The 14,679-nt window shown below is 51.8% G+C and overlaps 3 protein-coding genes across 3 annotated transcripts; all 3 read right to left on the bottom strand.

Annotated features, from left to right (window-relative positions):
• Window positions 1-1,951: 1,951 nt before the first annotated feature.
• G6M90_00g048850 (uncharacterized protein) lies at window positions 1,952-2,590 on the bottom strand (the record flags this gene model as incomplete). The annotated part of the gene is made up of 2 exons (XM_014689510.1): window positions 1,952-2,401; window positions 2,486-2,590. 2 exons carry the CDS (start codon window positions 2,588-2,590, stop codon window positions 1,952-1,954), a joined length of 555 nt encoding a protein of 184 aa, XP_014544996.1.
• A 2,317-nt stretch (window positions 2,591-4,907) lies between these two features.
• G6M90_00g048840 (uncharacterized protein) lies at window positions 4,908-5,964 on the bottom strand (the record flags this gene model as incomplete). Its single annotated transcript, XM_014689509.1, has 2 exons — window positions 4,908-5,785; window positions 5,841-5,964. 2 exons carry the CDS (start codon window positions 5,962-5,964, stop codon window positions 4,908-4,910), a joined length of 1,002 nt encoding a protein of 333 aa, XP_014544995.1.
• Window positions 5,965-8,059: 2,095 nt separating this feature from the next.
• On the bottom strand, window positions 8,060-12,497 carry YCF1 (Metal resistance protein YCF1; the record flags this gene model as incomplete). The annotated part of the gene is made up of 11 exons (XM_066130449.1): window positions 8,060-8,290; window positions 8,377-8,468; window positions 8,529-8,597; window positions 8,659-9,155; window positions 9,218-9,706; window positions 9,786-9,907; window positions 9,974-10,242; window positions 10,356-10,913; window positions 11,007-11,343; window positions 11,398-11,907; window positions 11,937-12,497. 11 exons carry the CDS (start codon window positions 12,495-12,497, stop codon window positions 8,060-8,062), a joined length of 3,735 nt encoding a protein of 1,244 aa, XP_065986203.1.
• Between the last annotated feature and the right edge of the window lie 2,182 nt (window positions 12,498-14,679).

Below are 14,679 nucleotides of genomic sequence, written 5' to 3'. Positions count from 1 at the left end.
GCCCATGTTTCTTGGAGGGCGTAGACGCGCCTGTCTCTGGTGGTGGATCTGAGCACGATGAATGCTGATGGCTGTGTGGGCCGTATTCAACGCATTGTGAATATTGTATTCTTTGTGGTGTGGAGATGCTGTAGCGCTTGGCATGGCTGAGGAATCGATCATCAGTCGTGTCAAGATGTGCGATGAAGTATCGCGAGGTTGGTGTTTGAGGGGTGGTAGATGGGTCCCGCTTTTACGCCTGCAGCGAACCAATCATTTGGTGCTCTTGAGGTACTTGGAGAACTACGGAGTAGTCGGTGATGGAACGACAGTCTGGCAAAGTACTTAGATGCACTGATATCTGCGGTACTTATTATTTTTTAAAGCAAACTACTACCGAATTGTTTAGTATACGTGTGTGTGCTGCAAATAATTTTTTGATTTGATCAACCCGCTCGAATAAAGTATTCAGAGTTGTGCATGTAGGAACCGAGTTTGGCTTGCTCTGTTTCGATTTATCCACCGTGGCTGCCTGTTATCCAGCCGGCAGAGGAGAGGCGTGTCTAGCCACGGGATCGCCCGCTCTCCCAATGTGAATTGGTAAGAAGCTGTACGAAGTTTATGTACAGAGTCGACACTTGCCCCGAGGAGACAGGCTTCTAGTCGGCTGCAGACCGAGTGACCTCGCTGGAGCATTCGCTGCCCAGACGGGGATTGATCAAATGTTTCGAGCGCCAATGCCTCCAGTGTGAATTGCTCCTCCAGTCGCATTCTAGAACACGTCTACGGAACCTTCCTTTACCAAGAGACGCTAGCCAATTACGGGGCGATAATAGTTCATTGGGTGGGGCCGCTGGCAACCAGTCTAGATATGCCGGTTCGGCCGGCTGTTCAATGTTCATACTTCCCGGCAGCAACACGGCATAGATTTACCAGCGCGTTCCAGTTGCTTGTCACCGCCCTCTTCATGACATTTGACTCGGTTCCCCGGGGTAGTAAACTGTGATTGGCATCGGCGAGCCCGTGATGGCGCCGCTGGAGGTGGGCAGGTAAGCAGCAAGCCCAATCAGTTCCCACGGCTGAAGTTACCGAGTTGTTGGGTCCATGCCTGTGCGTTTCAATTGCGACCTTGATGACCTGGCTCCACCCCCGCATTTGACTTCAAGTCCACCTCTCCTTTTAAAAGCTCCGAAAACCCTCGAGAGCTGTACATGGGGTTTCGCCCCTTGCAGCTGCGGAGAAGTGCTCCAATCGCGCATTACTTCCACCCATCCTCGTTTTGTACACCGTATGCCGTTTTCAAAAGCTTGAAATGGCACGGACCCATGAAGCCTTATAGGACTCTGGACCAACAAGAGTTTGGCGCCTTCACCTTGCCAGGGGGTCGCATACCCTCAATCTTGGTCTACCCAGCCAACCCCAGAGTACCCATTTCGGGGCAGAGAGGCCTTCTCTCGTACTGCGACATGATTCGAGTATTGACGCCGACTTTTTATCTGAACTTGGCCTAACCCATGAGATATCTAGTCTATTATTCTATATCAAATTGCTTATTATTTCCCTCTTCGAGTTAAGTAAGACGGCAAGCATGATACAAGTATCGTCTATTATTCTATATAATGAACAAGCATGTAGAGTACCGCAAATAACTGTGTTTCATACGCTTAATATTATCAATACACTTTAACCAGTTATTTGGCCACGAATACCCATAAATCAACCAACTAGCACGAGATTGATAGACTAGGCTTTCACAGTACTTCAATGTCCCATGATGAATGGCTGATAATCCACAGGCAGTACTTTCGCCAGTCGTGAATAAGGGCAGCAGTAGGAGCAGGCTGTGAAAATCCCCATAGGCTCAACATATTCAAAAACCAAAGGCCGTTGTCTCGGCCTATAAGTTTACGAATACCAACTCACCACCAACAGAACAGCCGGTCGCTTCAGCAAGACGGCTCACCAGCCACGACTAGTGCTCCCATTCTGCGCTGTTCTGCCAAAAACGCTTCAACCTTTTCACAGATTCCTCGCGGCTCATGATAGTCTCATCATCTTCAGGCTCTTCCGGAGCCGCCAAAGCCAGCGAGGCGACAATGGCGTGCCTTGCAAACTCGGCAAAGATGGAATCCGGGAATTCGGGCAGTATAGTCGTCATGACGAGGCTGGCCCCCCTCATAAAGGTCATGTACTCGGCCATGCCGTCCCTCGGCATCAGACACGACTGCGACATGAGGCAGTACGTTGCGGCGAACAAGGCGTCCGCGTCGACTGCCGTCTTTGGCTCCGCGTCCAGCGCGCCCGCCAGCAGTCTTATAGCGTCGAGCCTGTGGCAGAGAGCCTGAACCGTGTAGTCGCCCGCGCCATGCTGCGAGAGGTGCGAGGCACCGAGAGCCAGCAGAGCGTGTCCTAGATGCGCGTGCTGGGGAAAGCCCAACGCGCAGGATCAGCACCAAGGCATTGCCAACTTGGGGGATGGGATAAGGGGCTTTTACGCAGAACGTACATGGTGCGCTGTGGCGGCGACTTGCCACCAGACGCGATGCCCTCCGAATGGAAGACTCGGGAGCGCTGTGGTGAGGACGTGGTGGTAGAATTTGAAGTCCTCCATCGTGAAGCCGGTCAGGAGCGCCTTGAAGGGCTGCGACAGGTCCGGTGAGTGGACGTAGATGCACTGCAGCCCCAGCGGTGACAATGAGAACAGCTTGGGCGCAGCTCGTCGCACTTGATCTTTCTCTGCTTGCAGCTGAGACAGCCGAGACGGGACTTGCAGTGAACCCGTCGCCGGCGCTTGTGCTGCGTTGGCGAAGTGATGTGAGACGCGTGGGAAGGGGCCGCGGACGAGGGATGTCCTCGGCCAGCACACGGGGGATCTAGTAATCCTGCCATTGTCCTATCTCCCTACCGAGTGTGAAGGGATTTCGACATGTCTCTCTGCTCTCTTTAAGTCTTGCATTACTCAACTGGGGTTGAATAGTAATCACATGAGAATGGACACATTGCAAGAGGAAGCAGGTTGAAGTGCCGGGATGCCTTTCCACGGCCCAATCGGAGATCCGGGCCTATAAGAAGAAAGAAGAAAGATTCTGGAAAGGCCCCTACTTATGTGGTGACTGTGGCCGAGGCCGTTCCCAAGCACACACCCCTTTTACGCGGCAAATCAAAGCCCAGGACAATAGGTACACAAGGTGGGGGAGGGCAATAAACTCGGCGACGGGCAACTTACGCGCCACTGCGACGCAGAATAGTTTCCCAGACAGGAATTCGATGTGCGGCCCGCATGAAATGGCAAATGTCTGTTCAACTGTCCCTGGGCTATACGAATGCCGTGTCTGCATATACATACTTTTGCGCCGGCGCTGCCCACCGACGTGGATAGCCGCCAGGCGCAGTGCCGGCGTGAGAATACCCCGGACCCACCTTGGGCCGGACCCGGCTGGGGCCGCCTTGGCTCCTTGGGCCCGTTCAAGTGACGGCTTATTTATACAGCCACAAGGGTCCGCTTCACACCTTTCTCGATTAACTTAAAACGGGCCCAGTACTCGGTACCATCAGTATCAATAAACGTAAGCGAAGCCTCGGCTTTGGAAGTTATCTCCGACGTGTTGCGAATAGGAGTGCCGGGACCAAAAGGGCACATTTGTAAGCCGGAGATTGGCCCTTGCTCCATGACTCAAGCGTCAACCCCGACAACTGTCGGGACAGACATGAAAATCCATCATGTGCGCGTAGGATGCTGCCCAGCTAAAGCGATGGCGTTTAGGTGACGATGGCTTTTGTAAGCGCAACAATTGACTCTCTTTATTGGTCAGAGGTGACACGAGGGCCACCACGAGACCTAGATAGAGATGTCACTGACTTCTTGTATAAATGGAAGCTGTCTGGCCATCTGGGCCTCGAGTAAACCAAGGACCTTTAACGCCAAAGACTGTTGTTCGATGAATTCAAGCCCTCATACTGAACCCTTGTCACACTATTCAAGAAACGAGCGAGGATGGGGAAATACCGAGAAACTGTCAGGTTGCGCACGCAAGAGGCCTACCCAATGTACATACAATTGGATATTCAGCACGCCATCGGAAAACCCACATTTCATCCGCGGCGGCATCTCACCCCAACAAGGCGACTTGGCGGCCACTGTTCCGCAGTCTAATAATAGCCTTGGTCGTTGTCAACAGTCTGGTACTTGTCATCTGCCGGAATGCAGTCGTCAGGGCTGACATGGTGCCGGTCGGGGTTCACGACGCGCCGAAGCCTACACCGGAATTTCCCGTCAGCCTAATCGCTGTTTGGTACCGTGGAATAAAGATTCCCAGTCTCGCCCCCACAACCCGGCGCGAGCTTCGAAGTATCTATCCCTTTTGGCAAATGTGAGGCTGGTGAGTATCGTGCTGGCAGGTGAGGGCTGTGCCAGAGTCTAGTGTTGTTTCATGTTGTTAATGAGGGTTGCGATTTTGGCAATTTCTTGACTGCTGACACTGCGATATTCACGGCTGCAAGAGAATCTCAATCACCATGAATACGCCGAGCAAGTCTCGTCGGCTCCCGGATATATGATCATGGACCTGCTCATGTTTCTCGATTGCATTTTCTTAGGGGTAATATTAATCACCCTACACAAATGCACGTCAACATGACAATATGCCACAAGCCGGCTTTCACGGACCCGACATGGAGTTACAAATGGTTTTTTTAAAAAAAGTACATAGAATTAGTTTATGAAATCGGCAGATTGTTTGCTTTAAACAATATCAAATCTTCTCCGCCGCCCATTGCTCAACTTAATCCCGTGTCGTCAGACTACGAGGCCTTCTTGGAGCGTCTTCTTTTTATAACGCTTAGTGCCTCTCTCTCCATCAACGGCAGATCCATCCTCGGCCACACTTGCATATCAAACTGGCCCGTCCGGTAGCGACAGCTATGGCCGCCTACTTCTTGTTGGTGAGTCGATGCTCGTCGAGTCGCTTGTCCACGGCGCCCAAGACAACCTTCAGGATGGCGTCACCCGTGAGCCTCTTGGCACGGTGCCTTCCTGCATCCTCCCACTGACACGACACCGTGTCGACTATATCCCGAACGCCGTAGCGACCCAAGCCATCGTCTAGTTGTTGTAGCGCACTGGTGGCGGAGCTGTCTGAGCCAATCTGGAAAAACTGAATGCCGACTTGGTAGGATGGCGCGGCCTGCTGATCGAGGGCTTTGGCAACCTGCAGAATGGCCTGCTCAGGGTTGTCGGAGGGTGCACCGTCGGTGATGACGATCAGGTTGATGGGCTTGACATCGTCAACGTCGTTGGCTGATGCCAACTTTCTCATGTAAGGGAGGAGGATTTGTTCCAATCTTCTGCCCGTGTAGGTGGCACCGTAAGGGCTGACATTGCCAAAAATCGTCTCGATCACGTCTTTTCTGGCTACGTTGTAGTAACCGCCCTTGGCCTTGTACCTGTCGCTGGGTGTCTGGCTAGACTTGTGGTTCAAAAAGTACATGTCGATGCCGTCCTCGTCGTACATTGTGACAATCTCGGCGATGGATTTCAGGGCATCTTGCGCCTCTCTCCAGAGGCTGCCGGCCATGGATCCAGAATCGTCGATGAGCAAGATGGTGTCGAAATTGGCCAAGTTGGCGTAGCGGTCGCCATCGGAGACGCCTCCGTAGACACCGGCAGGCGCGGGCGCGGGTGCAGGTACAGGTGAAGGTACGGGCACGGGTGCATGCGAGGGTGGCGATAGAAATACGGGCGCGGGTGCGGGTTGATACGCAGGTGTGTAGGCGGGCGGGGCGGCGTCGCTGAAGTTGTTTGGCCCGGCTGCTTCTTGTTAGTAGGCGTGTGCTTTACTTCACCATCTGAGGGATTGTCTTACGGTACGATGAGGGACCAGAGGTGCTCGATGACAGCCCACGAGAGCTCTCGGATTTCTTGGACTGGGATGAAGTCCGGGACGAAGACCGGAACAGCTTGTCCCTGGCGCTCGAAAGGCGACGCATGTTGATGGCTCTTTCCTCGTAGATGTCGGTTGGGCTTGGCGCAGTGGCAAAGGCAGGTGCGATGATGGGTGAGGGGATCAGGGCCAAGTGTGCTTGACGGTCTTTTTTGTCGCTGCCTACCGGTTGACCTTTTCCCTCCTTGGCTGGCTGCGTCTCAATCTTATATATCCATCCTGGCTGTTTGAACACTCGGCACACAAACATTGACCAGACCGGAGTTGCACCAGGCTTTGGCTTGGGTTGGCGCCCGGGCCGGGTCCACCAGGCGCGGAGCCGGATTCAGCCTGGCACCTCTGAGCCACCGTGGTCAGCCCACAGAACAAAGAGGCTGGTCTGGTCTTCACAGAGTGTGTGGCGTGCGCGAGGCCACTTCCACGGCTTCCCTGGCGCTGCGGTACCTGCGCCTTTGCCGTCGGCTGTGTCTGGTCTTTGGTACTCCGTACACTCATGCATTGCCCCCTTGTTTCCCCCGCCATGCACAGCCCTGCACTGGCCATGGCGAATTCTGGAAACTGCAAATGGACTCGATCTGGATACCACGCCAACACGCGAAGCCGGGGCCTGCCAAGACGCTAGAGGCTGCATCATTGATGCCAGAATGTCATGTCGGGCTGCTGTCCTCTGTGAACATGCTGTCGTCGGGTGCCGCAGACCCCTGATTAGCGTCGCGGGGCTCTTGTGACAGACCAAGGGCAGAACTTTCCAGTCTGGTGTCAAAGCTTGGCATGCATTCGATAGCACATGCAGTGTCTGGGACCCCCGATACCGAGTGAGCCTTGGGGAATGGCTTGATACACTTCAGACAACCAAGGCCTGTTCGTCGCACGGCAAACCATCTTGCGCCCAAACTGCATGTTTGCTACCAGTGTGTTGCACAACCGCCTTTCAGGGGGGGAGGGGCAGATGTTTGCAACACACGTCTCTCCTCTGGCTGTTCAAAAAGCCAAGAGGAAAGCTACGTCATTTGGAAGCTAGGAGCACCTTTGACGACGAACAATCCCAGAAACCCGTCCAAGGACCTTCGTTGCTTGTGCATATGCTCCTACTCTAGCAAATCCCGCGAAAAACATAACCATCTTGTCATGCTGTCTTATTTTGTCTTTGGTCACCCCACATTCTCACCTGTCAAGTCTTGATCCCCGTGGATCGCGCTTGTAGATGGCTTAAGCGCCATTACGCTGACCATACTGATTATGGGTGAACTCAGTTTCATACTTCTCCATAAAGTGGCTTTGTTTCCATGCTCATTCACTTATTTATTCCCGGTGCTCCGGTGTACTCTCCACCGACTACCTAACCTCGTCAAGTGACAAATCTCAACAGCACAGCCACCGCCTGTTACCATGGACACTTTTCTCGGGGCTACGTTCATGTCGGGTCTGGTGTGTTTATTCATCATCCCCGAGGTATTCCGCATCGCTAAAGTGGCTTTTTAGCGGTTTCCGCCCCTTTTATTAACTACTTCCCAAGCTCTCAATCAGAGAAGGCGGGATTCGCCCGCGTTGTCATCAAGCAGCGTTGCGCTACGGCTTCTAGAAGCCTTCTTTTTCTAAAATTTAGCAAAGCCCGTCACTAAGCCTCTAGTTACTAGGCAGTCACTCTTGAAACCTTCGGCAACTTGTCAATATACCTAGGTAATTAGGGTTTAAGCTACTTCACACCTTCTACAAGGCCCGACATATGACTCAATGACTCACCCGAGCAACTCGGAACCCTTACTTCGCCACGATGGACAAAGTCGCAAATGACGTTGCCAACTGCGTTTTCTAGAATTACACAGATTTGCATTCAAGATGCGCCTTGATTAGCGCATCTATTAGAACCGGGTGCAATTGTAGTTTCTTTTCTACACATCGCATGCTGATTGTCATAGTCTGGGCTTGAAAATGAACGACACCAGCATAATCGGTCGCAGAATGAATCATTTATGCTGCACTGCCCCAATCGTGAATTAAGTGGCAAACCCCAGAGCTCAAAGGGGGAGGACTACGCTCGTGCTGATGCTGGCGGTTTAATCCATGGTTTTGCTCGACACGGCAGAAACAGGTCGCCACATGATTTGTGCACTCAAGCCCGACGTCTTAAATGTTGCTTACTACTCTGCTAGACCTGCCTCTCTACCAAGCTGGTAAAAGGCCCCCTTTTGCTCTATCAAAGCAGCCGGCGTATCAGCTTCAATAATCTCGCCGTCATCAAGCACCACCACGCGGTCAGAGTCGATGACAGTATGAATGCGGTGCGCAACTGTAATGATGGTGCGATGGCCAGATTCATTGTCCCGAAGAGTCTTCTGGATAATCATATCCGTCCCAACGTCCACCGCGGCCTACATTCAATTAGCTTCGGAGTTTACAGCATGATTTCTGCATAAAAAGAAGTTTCGACAGCGGTCAAGACGGATACGATACTCACGGTTGCTTCGTCTAGCACTAGGATAGTCGAGGGCTTCAGCAGTGCGCGGGCTAATGATATCAGCTGCTTCTGGCTTTGACTAAGATTTGAACCTGTACAGTCAACGGTGAGTATTAAGCGAAAGAGGTGACACAACGTTCCTGCCATCTTACCCCCTTCGTATACTTTCGCGTCTAGGTCACCACACATTCCGGCAACGTGCCCCTTCAGTTGAGCAAGTTCTGTAAATTTGGTACATTAGTCCAGGTCGCCAAACGACTCAATGACTGGTTTCGCACCTACCAAGAGCGACCCAAAGCTCAGTATCGTCATGGGCCTTGTCTGGGTCCAGATCGTCCCGAATTGTTCCTTCAAACAGAGCAGAGTCCTGAGGAATGATCGACACTCGCCGCCGAAGGCCCAAGAGTCCTACACTCGATGCATTGAGGTCATCAATGTGGACGCTCCCCAAGGCCGGTTCGACGATTCGAAAGAGCGACAGTACTAGCGAGCTTTTGCCAGCCCCAGTGCGGCCGACAATGCCAATCTTTTCCTTGGCTCTTTTGTCAAGGTTGATGTTTCGGAGGACCGGGTCCAATTCTGGTCTATAGCGAGTGCTATAATTGACAAACTTCACGGCCCCCTGGGCTGGCCAGCTACCTGGCGGCCGGTGGCTCTCAAGAACATCCGGAGCCTCGCTGGGTAAGCCAGGGAATTCGAGGACACGCTCTACAGATACTATGTTCGTCTCAACCTCCCCGGTGGCTCGGACTAGCGAGCCGAGGCACTGTGTGATTTGTCTGCTGACTGTCAGTATAATCCAGAGCATCTCCGAATGGACCCGGTGGGGAGCTGCACTGACAGAGCGTATGATATCGTCAAGCCGGCCATGCCTTCTGACTGACCAGATCTGAAGGCAACGCCTGCAACGGCGAACCCGGCTGCTAGTAGAATTACGACAGACCCAACAAATTCTAGTCGAAACCCCAACCACCGATTTGCTTTTATCGACGGAATATAGGCATTCATGTTTGCGTCGACTCGACGTTCATTTTCTCGGATAAATCGTTCCTGTGCTCCGTAGGCACAAATAGTTGCAACACCCCCAAGGGTCTCTTGAAAGTGGGCAAAAACGGGACTGCGGCTCGTGCTATCTAAGCGCTTGAGTTCTCGCTTGGCTCCCAAGTAATATCGCTGCATGTATGTATATAAAAGCACGAGTGGGATGATGAACACCACAAAGAGTGGGCTTCCCAAGGCAATTACGCCAAGAATAAAGAAACCTCTCGCAGCACTAACAAACAACGCGTTGAACTGTCTGGCAAGGGACTCGTCGATACGATATATGTCACTACAAGACATCCCGTCAGCTGTAAATGACGCAAGAAAATGGATACACAGGTCTACTGTGTCTAGTATGAGGTGGCCACGGTCTTGGTTTCCACGTCCTAGTGAATCGACTCAGGATTTGACCGGCTGGGGTCTGCTCAAAGAAGCTCATGGGAGATCTAAAAACTGCAAACACCATCCGCTCATGGAGGGTGCGTGAGGCCTGTCGGTTTGTTAGCCTGGGCAGTTCCTGCGTCAGTGTTTCAAACACCATTGGTGCGCGTCGTACCTTGATGGAGCAGGCCAACCAAAGTATCATACTCTGTACAAAAACAAGGACAGCTGAACCACGTCCAAATGCAACATATACACCAATGAACTTTGCGACTTGCGGATTCTCCCCGATATCGTTGTTCGTCTCGCTCCAGTGTTTGAGCCAGATATTACTCCATGTTTGGTTATCAGCGACAGAACTTAGCGCGTCACGACGAATATCAGGTTTATGGAGCAAAACGATCCAGCAATAGCGGCACTTGACCGAATATCCTCGATACTCAGCTTATAAGTGCGCCTTTTTAGTTCTCTCCTCTCTCCATGGCCCTGACACAGCGACTGTACTTGCTCTTTCCCTATAGAGTGAAACAACACAACACATGCAAAAATGCACATACCTATTTCAGCTGCTTGGGAGCCGATGAGAGCAACAACATATAGACAGACAAAGACAAGACCATTCGACTTTGCGTAATCACCATACACCTTCCATCCCACAAGGCCTTGTTTTGAGCGTTCTGTGCGTATGATTGGCTCGGATTCCACGTCAATGCGTCTTCTTGGAAGACCTCGGCGACGTTCATCGTCTGCGCGGTGAGCTGTACTCGGATCTGCCTCTTGGGAAGCCACTTGGCGCATTGTTGTCAGTCCCTGAATATTGCTTATAACCTGTAGCTTTCCGGTGCTTGACACATCGGCAGACATATTGACTTTATCTTCATCATGTAGGGTACCAAACTTTCCTTCAACATCGTTGAAATCTCTCATCGCCTCCATGGTTTGTGTGCCGGTACCCCTTTCCGCGATTCTGCCAGACTGAAGCAAGACAACTGCGTCTGACTCGGCCAGGGCAGCCTCAGAGTTCGTGACGACAATTCTTGTTCTTCCTTGAAGGAGGTCATGGCGTCCAATTACATTGTCGACCAGATGTCTGGCGACGTGCTGGTCCACTGCCGCTAAAGGATCATCCAGCAATTATATATCTGCTCTAGAGTATATTGCCCTGGCCAGGGATAGACGCGCTTTCTGCCCGCCACTCAACATAATACCTCGATCTCCAACCTCAGTCAGGTCCCCGTTTGGGAATTGGACAAAGTCGCTGACTAATTCACACGCCTTCACAGTGTTCTCGTAGAACCCAGCGTCCCATTCATGGCCAAACGTTATGTCGTCTCGTATCGTGGCATTCAGTAGCCATGTGTCTTGTGTCATATATGCTACCGAACCATGAACCGCCACTGTACCTTTTACTTTGTGAAGGCTGCCGAGAATGGCGTGGATCAACGCAGACTTGCCACTCCCAATGCGGCCAACAACGCAGCAGAGCTCACCCGCACGAGCCGTGAAGTTGACTTCTTCAATAGCCGGGTTGGTCTGTTGTGTGTCCTATGTGAAGGTTGCTTCGCGCATAGCAACCGATTCTGCACCGGTTTGCGTAACCGTGCCGTTGTGAACAGCAGCGTTCTCTTGGACCTCATCAGCGGTAATAAAGGCGCTTAGCCGAGTTACTGCAACACTTGCCTCCGTAACGGAAGAAATCGCCGTGGGAAGGATAGCCAGGGGGGGCGTCAACAAATGGAATAATGCAAAGGCAGGGAACACAACATCCGTTGTCAGCGGGCTGGCCTGGACTAAGACGTATGCTGAGAACGCTGCACATGCAAGGATGAATGGGGCTGCCGCACCGATGAAGCCAGATAGTGCTTGAAGTTTGCCCACCCTGCAAAGTGTTGCGAGCTCCTTGTCATTACGAATGTGACTGATCTTGTCCATAAAGGCTGGACCCCACGCAAGAAGCTTGATGCTCTTCATCATCTGGACTACTTCTGTGATAATCTTGGATCTCGCGTCCTTGTTTTTCATCTGCTGCTTCTGAAGAGCCTTGATGGCCACGGTAGTGGTCTTGTTAATAGGAATCATGACGAGTACCAAGGAAGACCGGCCAGCATGCTAGGTCCCATCAGTTGATATAAAGATACCACGGAGAGAACTATTTGCAACGGAGCGGACCAAGTATGCTGACTAAACTGAATACAGTCCTGAAGACGCTGCGAATCTACAGCCATCAGATTGACAATGCCACCTGTGGACTTGGAAGCACGCGCACCATTCGACAACCTGAGCGATTTCACATAGATTGTGGAAATAAGCGCCGCTTTCACTTTGACCCCGGTGTAAGAAAGTCGCTGGAAGCACTGATGGAGACAGAGGCTCTGGACGACAGAGACCAGAAACATGGCCAGCGCAAGGGTCACTCCATTCGTCAGATTGCCTCGAGACTGGACAAATGATATCAAGAAGTGCAATAACTGTGGCTGCATGAGTGAAAATATGTCAGCCCACACCTTGAAGAGTATTGCCTGCACATAGGCTCGTCCAAAACCGTGGAAGAGAGTCTTCCATATCGACGGGGCTCTTTTGCCGACCAGCTCGACACTCCATGAGTCTTGGAATGTTTTGGCTGCAGCCCTTGTATTCTCACTCTCGGCTAGCTCCCAGAGGTCATTCTCAGTGAGACGATTCCTATAGCCAAAGGTCATCATGGGTGTCATCCACGCAAAAGTCAGAGTGGACCACAATGTCACACGTGGGCGGACGTCAACGTTGTTTATTTGGCCCATGCCGGCGTATCCATCTGGCACAAACCAGACAAGGACACATTCGACACATGAGAAGACAAAACTTATACACAAAGCGGCAATGGAATACATATGATGCTTGTTCATATGATGTGAAATGGTTGATTGCAATTTTGTCCCCAGAAGAAAGGTGAGAATAAGCCAGTAGAAGGCTGCTCCTTTGGCGGCTCTACATTGGCGGCCACTTGGCCCCAGATACTGGACGACGAACATTGCCAAAAGAGACATGACAAGAAGGGTATAAGCCCATACCCAGAGGTCGCTGAGCCAAGCATGTGGATTGCCGGCGATCAGACGAGCAATTTGTACAATAGTGCCAGGGACAACGCAAGCGACGCAAGCCTATACATGTAATAAAGGTGTCAGGGGCGATTGACTGGATTGAGGCCGAGAGGGATGCCGTTGAGCGCAAAGACACGCACTGACCAAACTTGTCCTGTATTTCCAGCTCCTTGCCTCTACCTCTCCATTGGCTCTTCGGCGAACAAAAGTCCATATTGGCAGGATGCCAATGAACATGCCGAATATTGCTACCAGCAGTGCAAGCATGTCAATAAAACGCGGTGCAAGGCCGAGACTGGCAGGATGTAGGAAGCTCCATCCCTCAGCATTACACCTTAGTGGCTCGCGGCATGCAATTGTGCTTTTCAGATGGTCCAGACGACGCGAATTTGGGATTGTGTAGGTATGTTGGGAAACAGGCTCCATAACTGGGTAGTTGGCGACCGTGTTGGTGAGCAGTACAGTCTCAAGCACAGTAAGGGTTTGAATGATGTGTGTTTCGCTTGCATTACGAAGAGTGCTGTACTGTTGACTGGATAGACTTTTGTGAACTGAGAAGAGAGGTAGGCGTCCGGTGCCTCTGCTGATTGATAACCGGGCGGTGCAGCTACATTCTTATGTAGAAGTCCCGTTTAAACTTATGTGAATGCGGCTGTGATGGCCAGGCCCACTCGTTGCGTTATTAAAATCTGATTCGTTCATAGTTGGCCAAGGCAGCTTGCCTGGCGCTGCTTCTGCTAGGATGAGCTGTGATGCCGAAGAGTTAAATTGCAATACTTGTCTTGATTATCGGGAGGACTTTGACATACTCATGTACATAGGCCGGTTGGCACGCGGTCCACACGAGCCGGGGGGAAGAAGGGCTTTGCCTTCCTCTTTAAGCTCGAGCGAGACGGAAATGATGATATTAGCGATTGGCAGTTTATATGCGCGTCTTCCCAGACTTGCGTGTAGGATTAGAAGAAAGAGTCTGGTTGGTCTAATGGAGCAGCAGGTAAGTTACTCCGTAGTTGCTTTGAGGGAATGGTAAGCGAGAAACTGGGTGCGGGGCATCAATTGGTCTTTCCGTCAAATGATCTCAAATCTTCCTCCAGGCAACGAGGCAACAGCATGCCAAAGCCCCGGCATGGCTCTCGAGGCAGACAGTCCAATCCCATACTACATACTCTTTTGCAACCAACACCATCAGTGACTTCACGATATCCCGGGAGCGGAAATGGGAGTGCATGAGTGCATTTACTGCCTTGCTTTGTCCGCGACGAGACCTGTCAGCAGATTCCGAGGGTGCGCACTGCCCACATCAATCCAGCTGTGAATACCTCGTCAACATCGACGCTCAATTCGCCTCCTATCTTGACCGAGATTATCCATGAGGCCGTTGGCCTGTCCGCACCGGACCACCGCAAAGAACTCCACAAGTACCGTGAACACACGCAACGTCTCAAACGGCTGTTTCGCTTGCTAGAGTATGAAAGGGGCAAGTCTCGTCGATCGCTATGCAGGGACCACGGATAAGCCCGCGTGGGAATCAGACGATTGTTTCAATCGTGTATTTGATATCAATACTTTCCGCCCTGTTGAGTTGACTTGGTATATTATATACCTTGTGCTCAGCAACCCGACTGACATGGGAGGAGCCTGGACACACCCATAGGCGTAGCACGAGTCGATCCCATTGATGCGGTGGGAAAGCCTGACACACGATTGGTTGTACAAGGGAAAGATGGCATGGGCAAGATTCACGTCAGCCTTGAATATATGGACCATGAGAGTAGTGCAGAGTTCAAACGCATGAACGGTT

Source organism: Metarhizium brunneum, chromosome 2 (genome assembly GCF_013426205.1).
Source record: "Metarhizium brunneum chromosome 2, complete sequence".
NCBI lineage: Eukaryota > Fungi > Ascomycota > Sordariomycetes > Hypocreales > Clavicipitaceae > Metarhizium > Metarhizium brunneum.
Note: the sequence above shows the minus strand (reverse complement) of the source record. Positions and strands in the feature narration are given on the sequence as shown.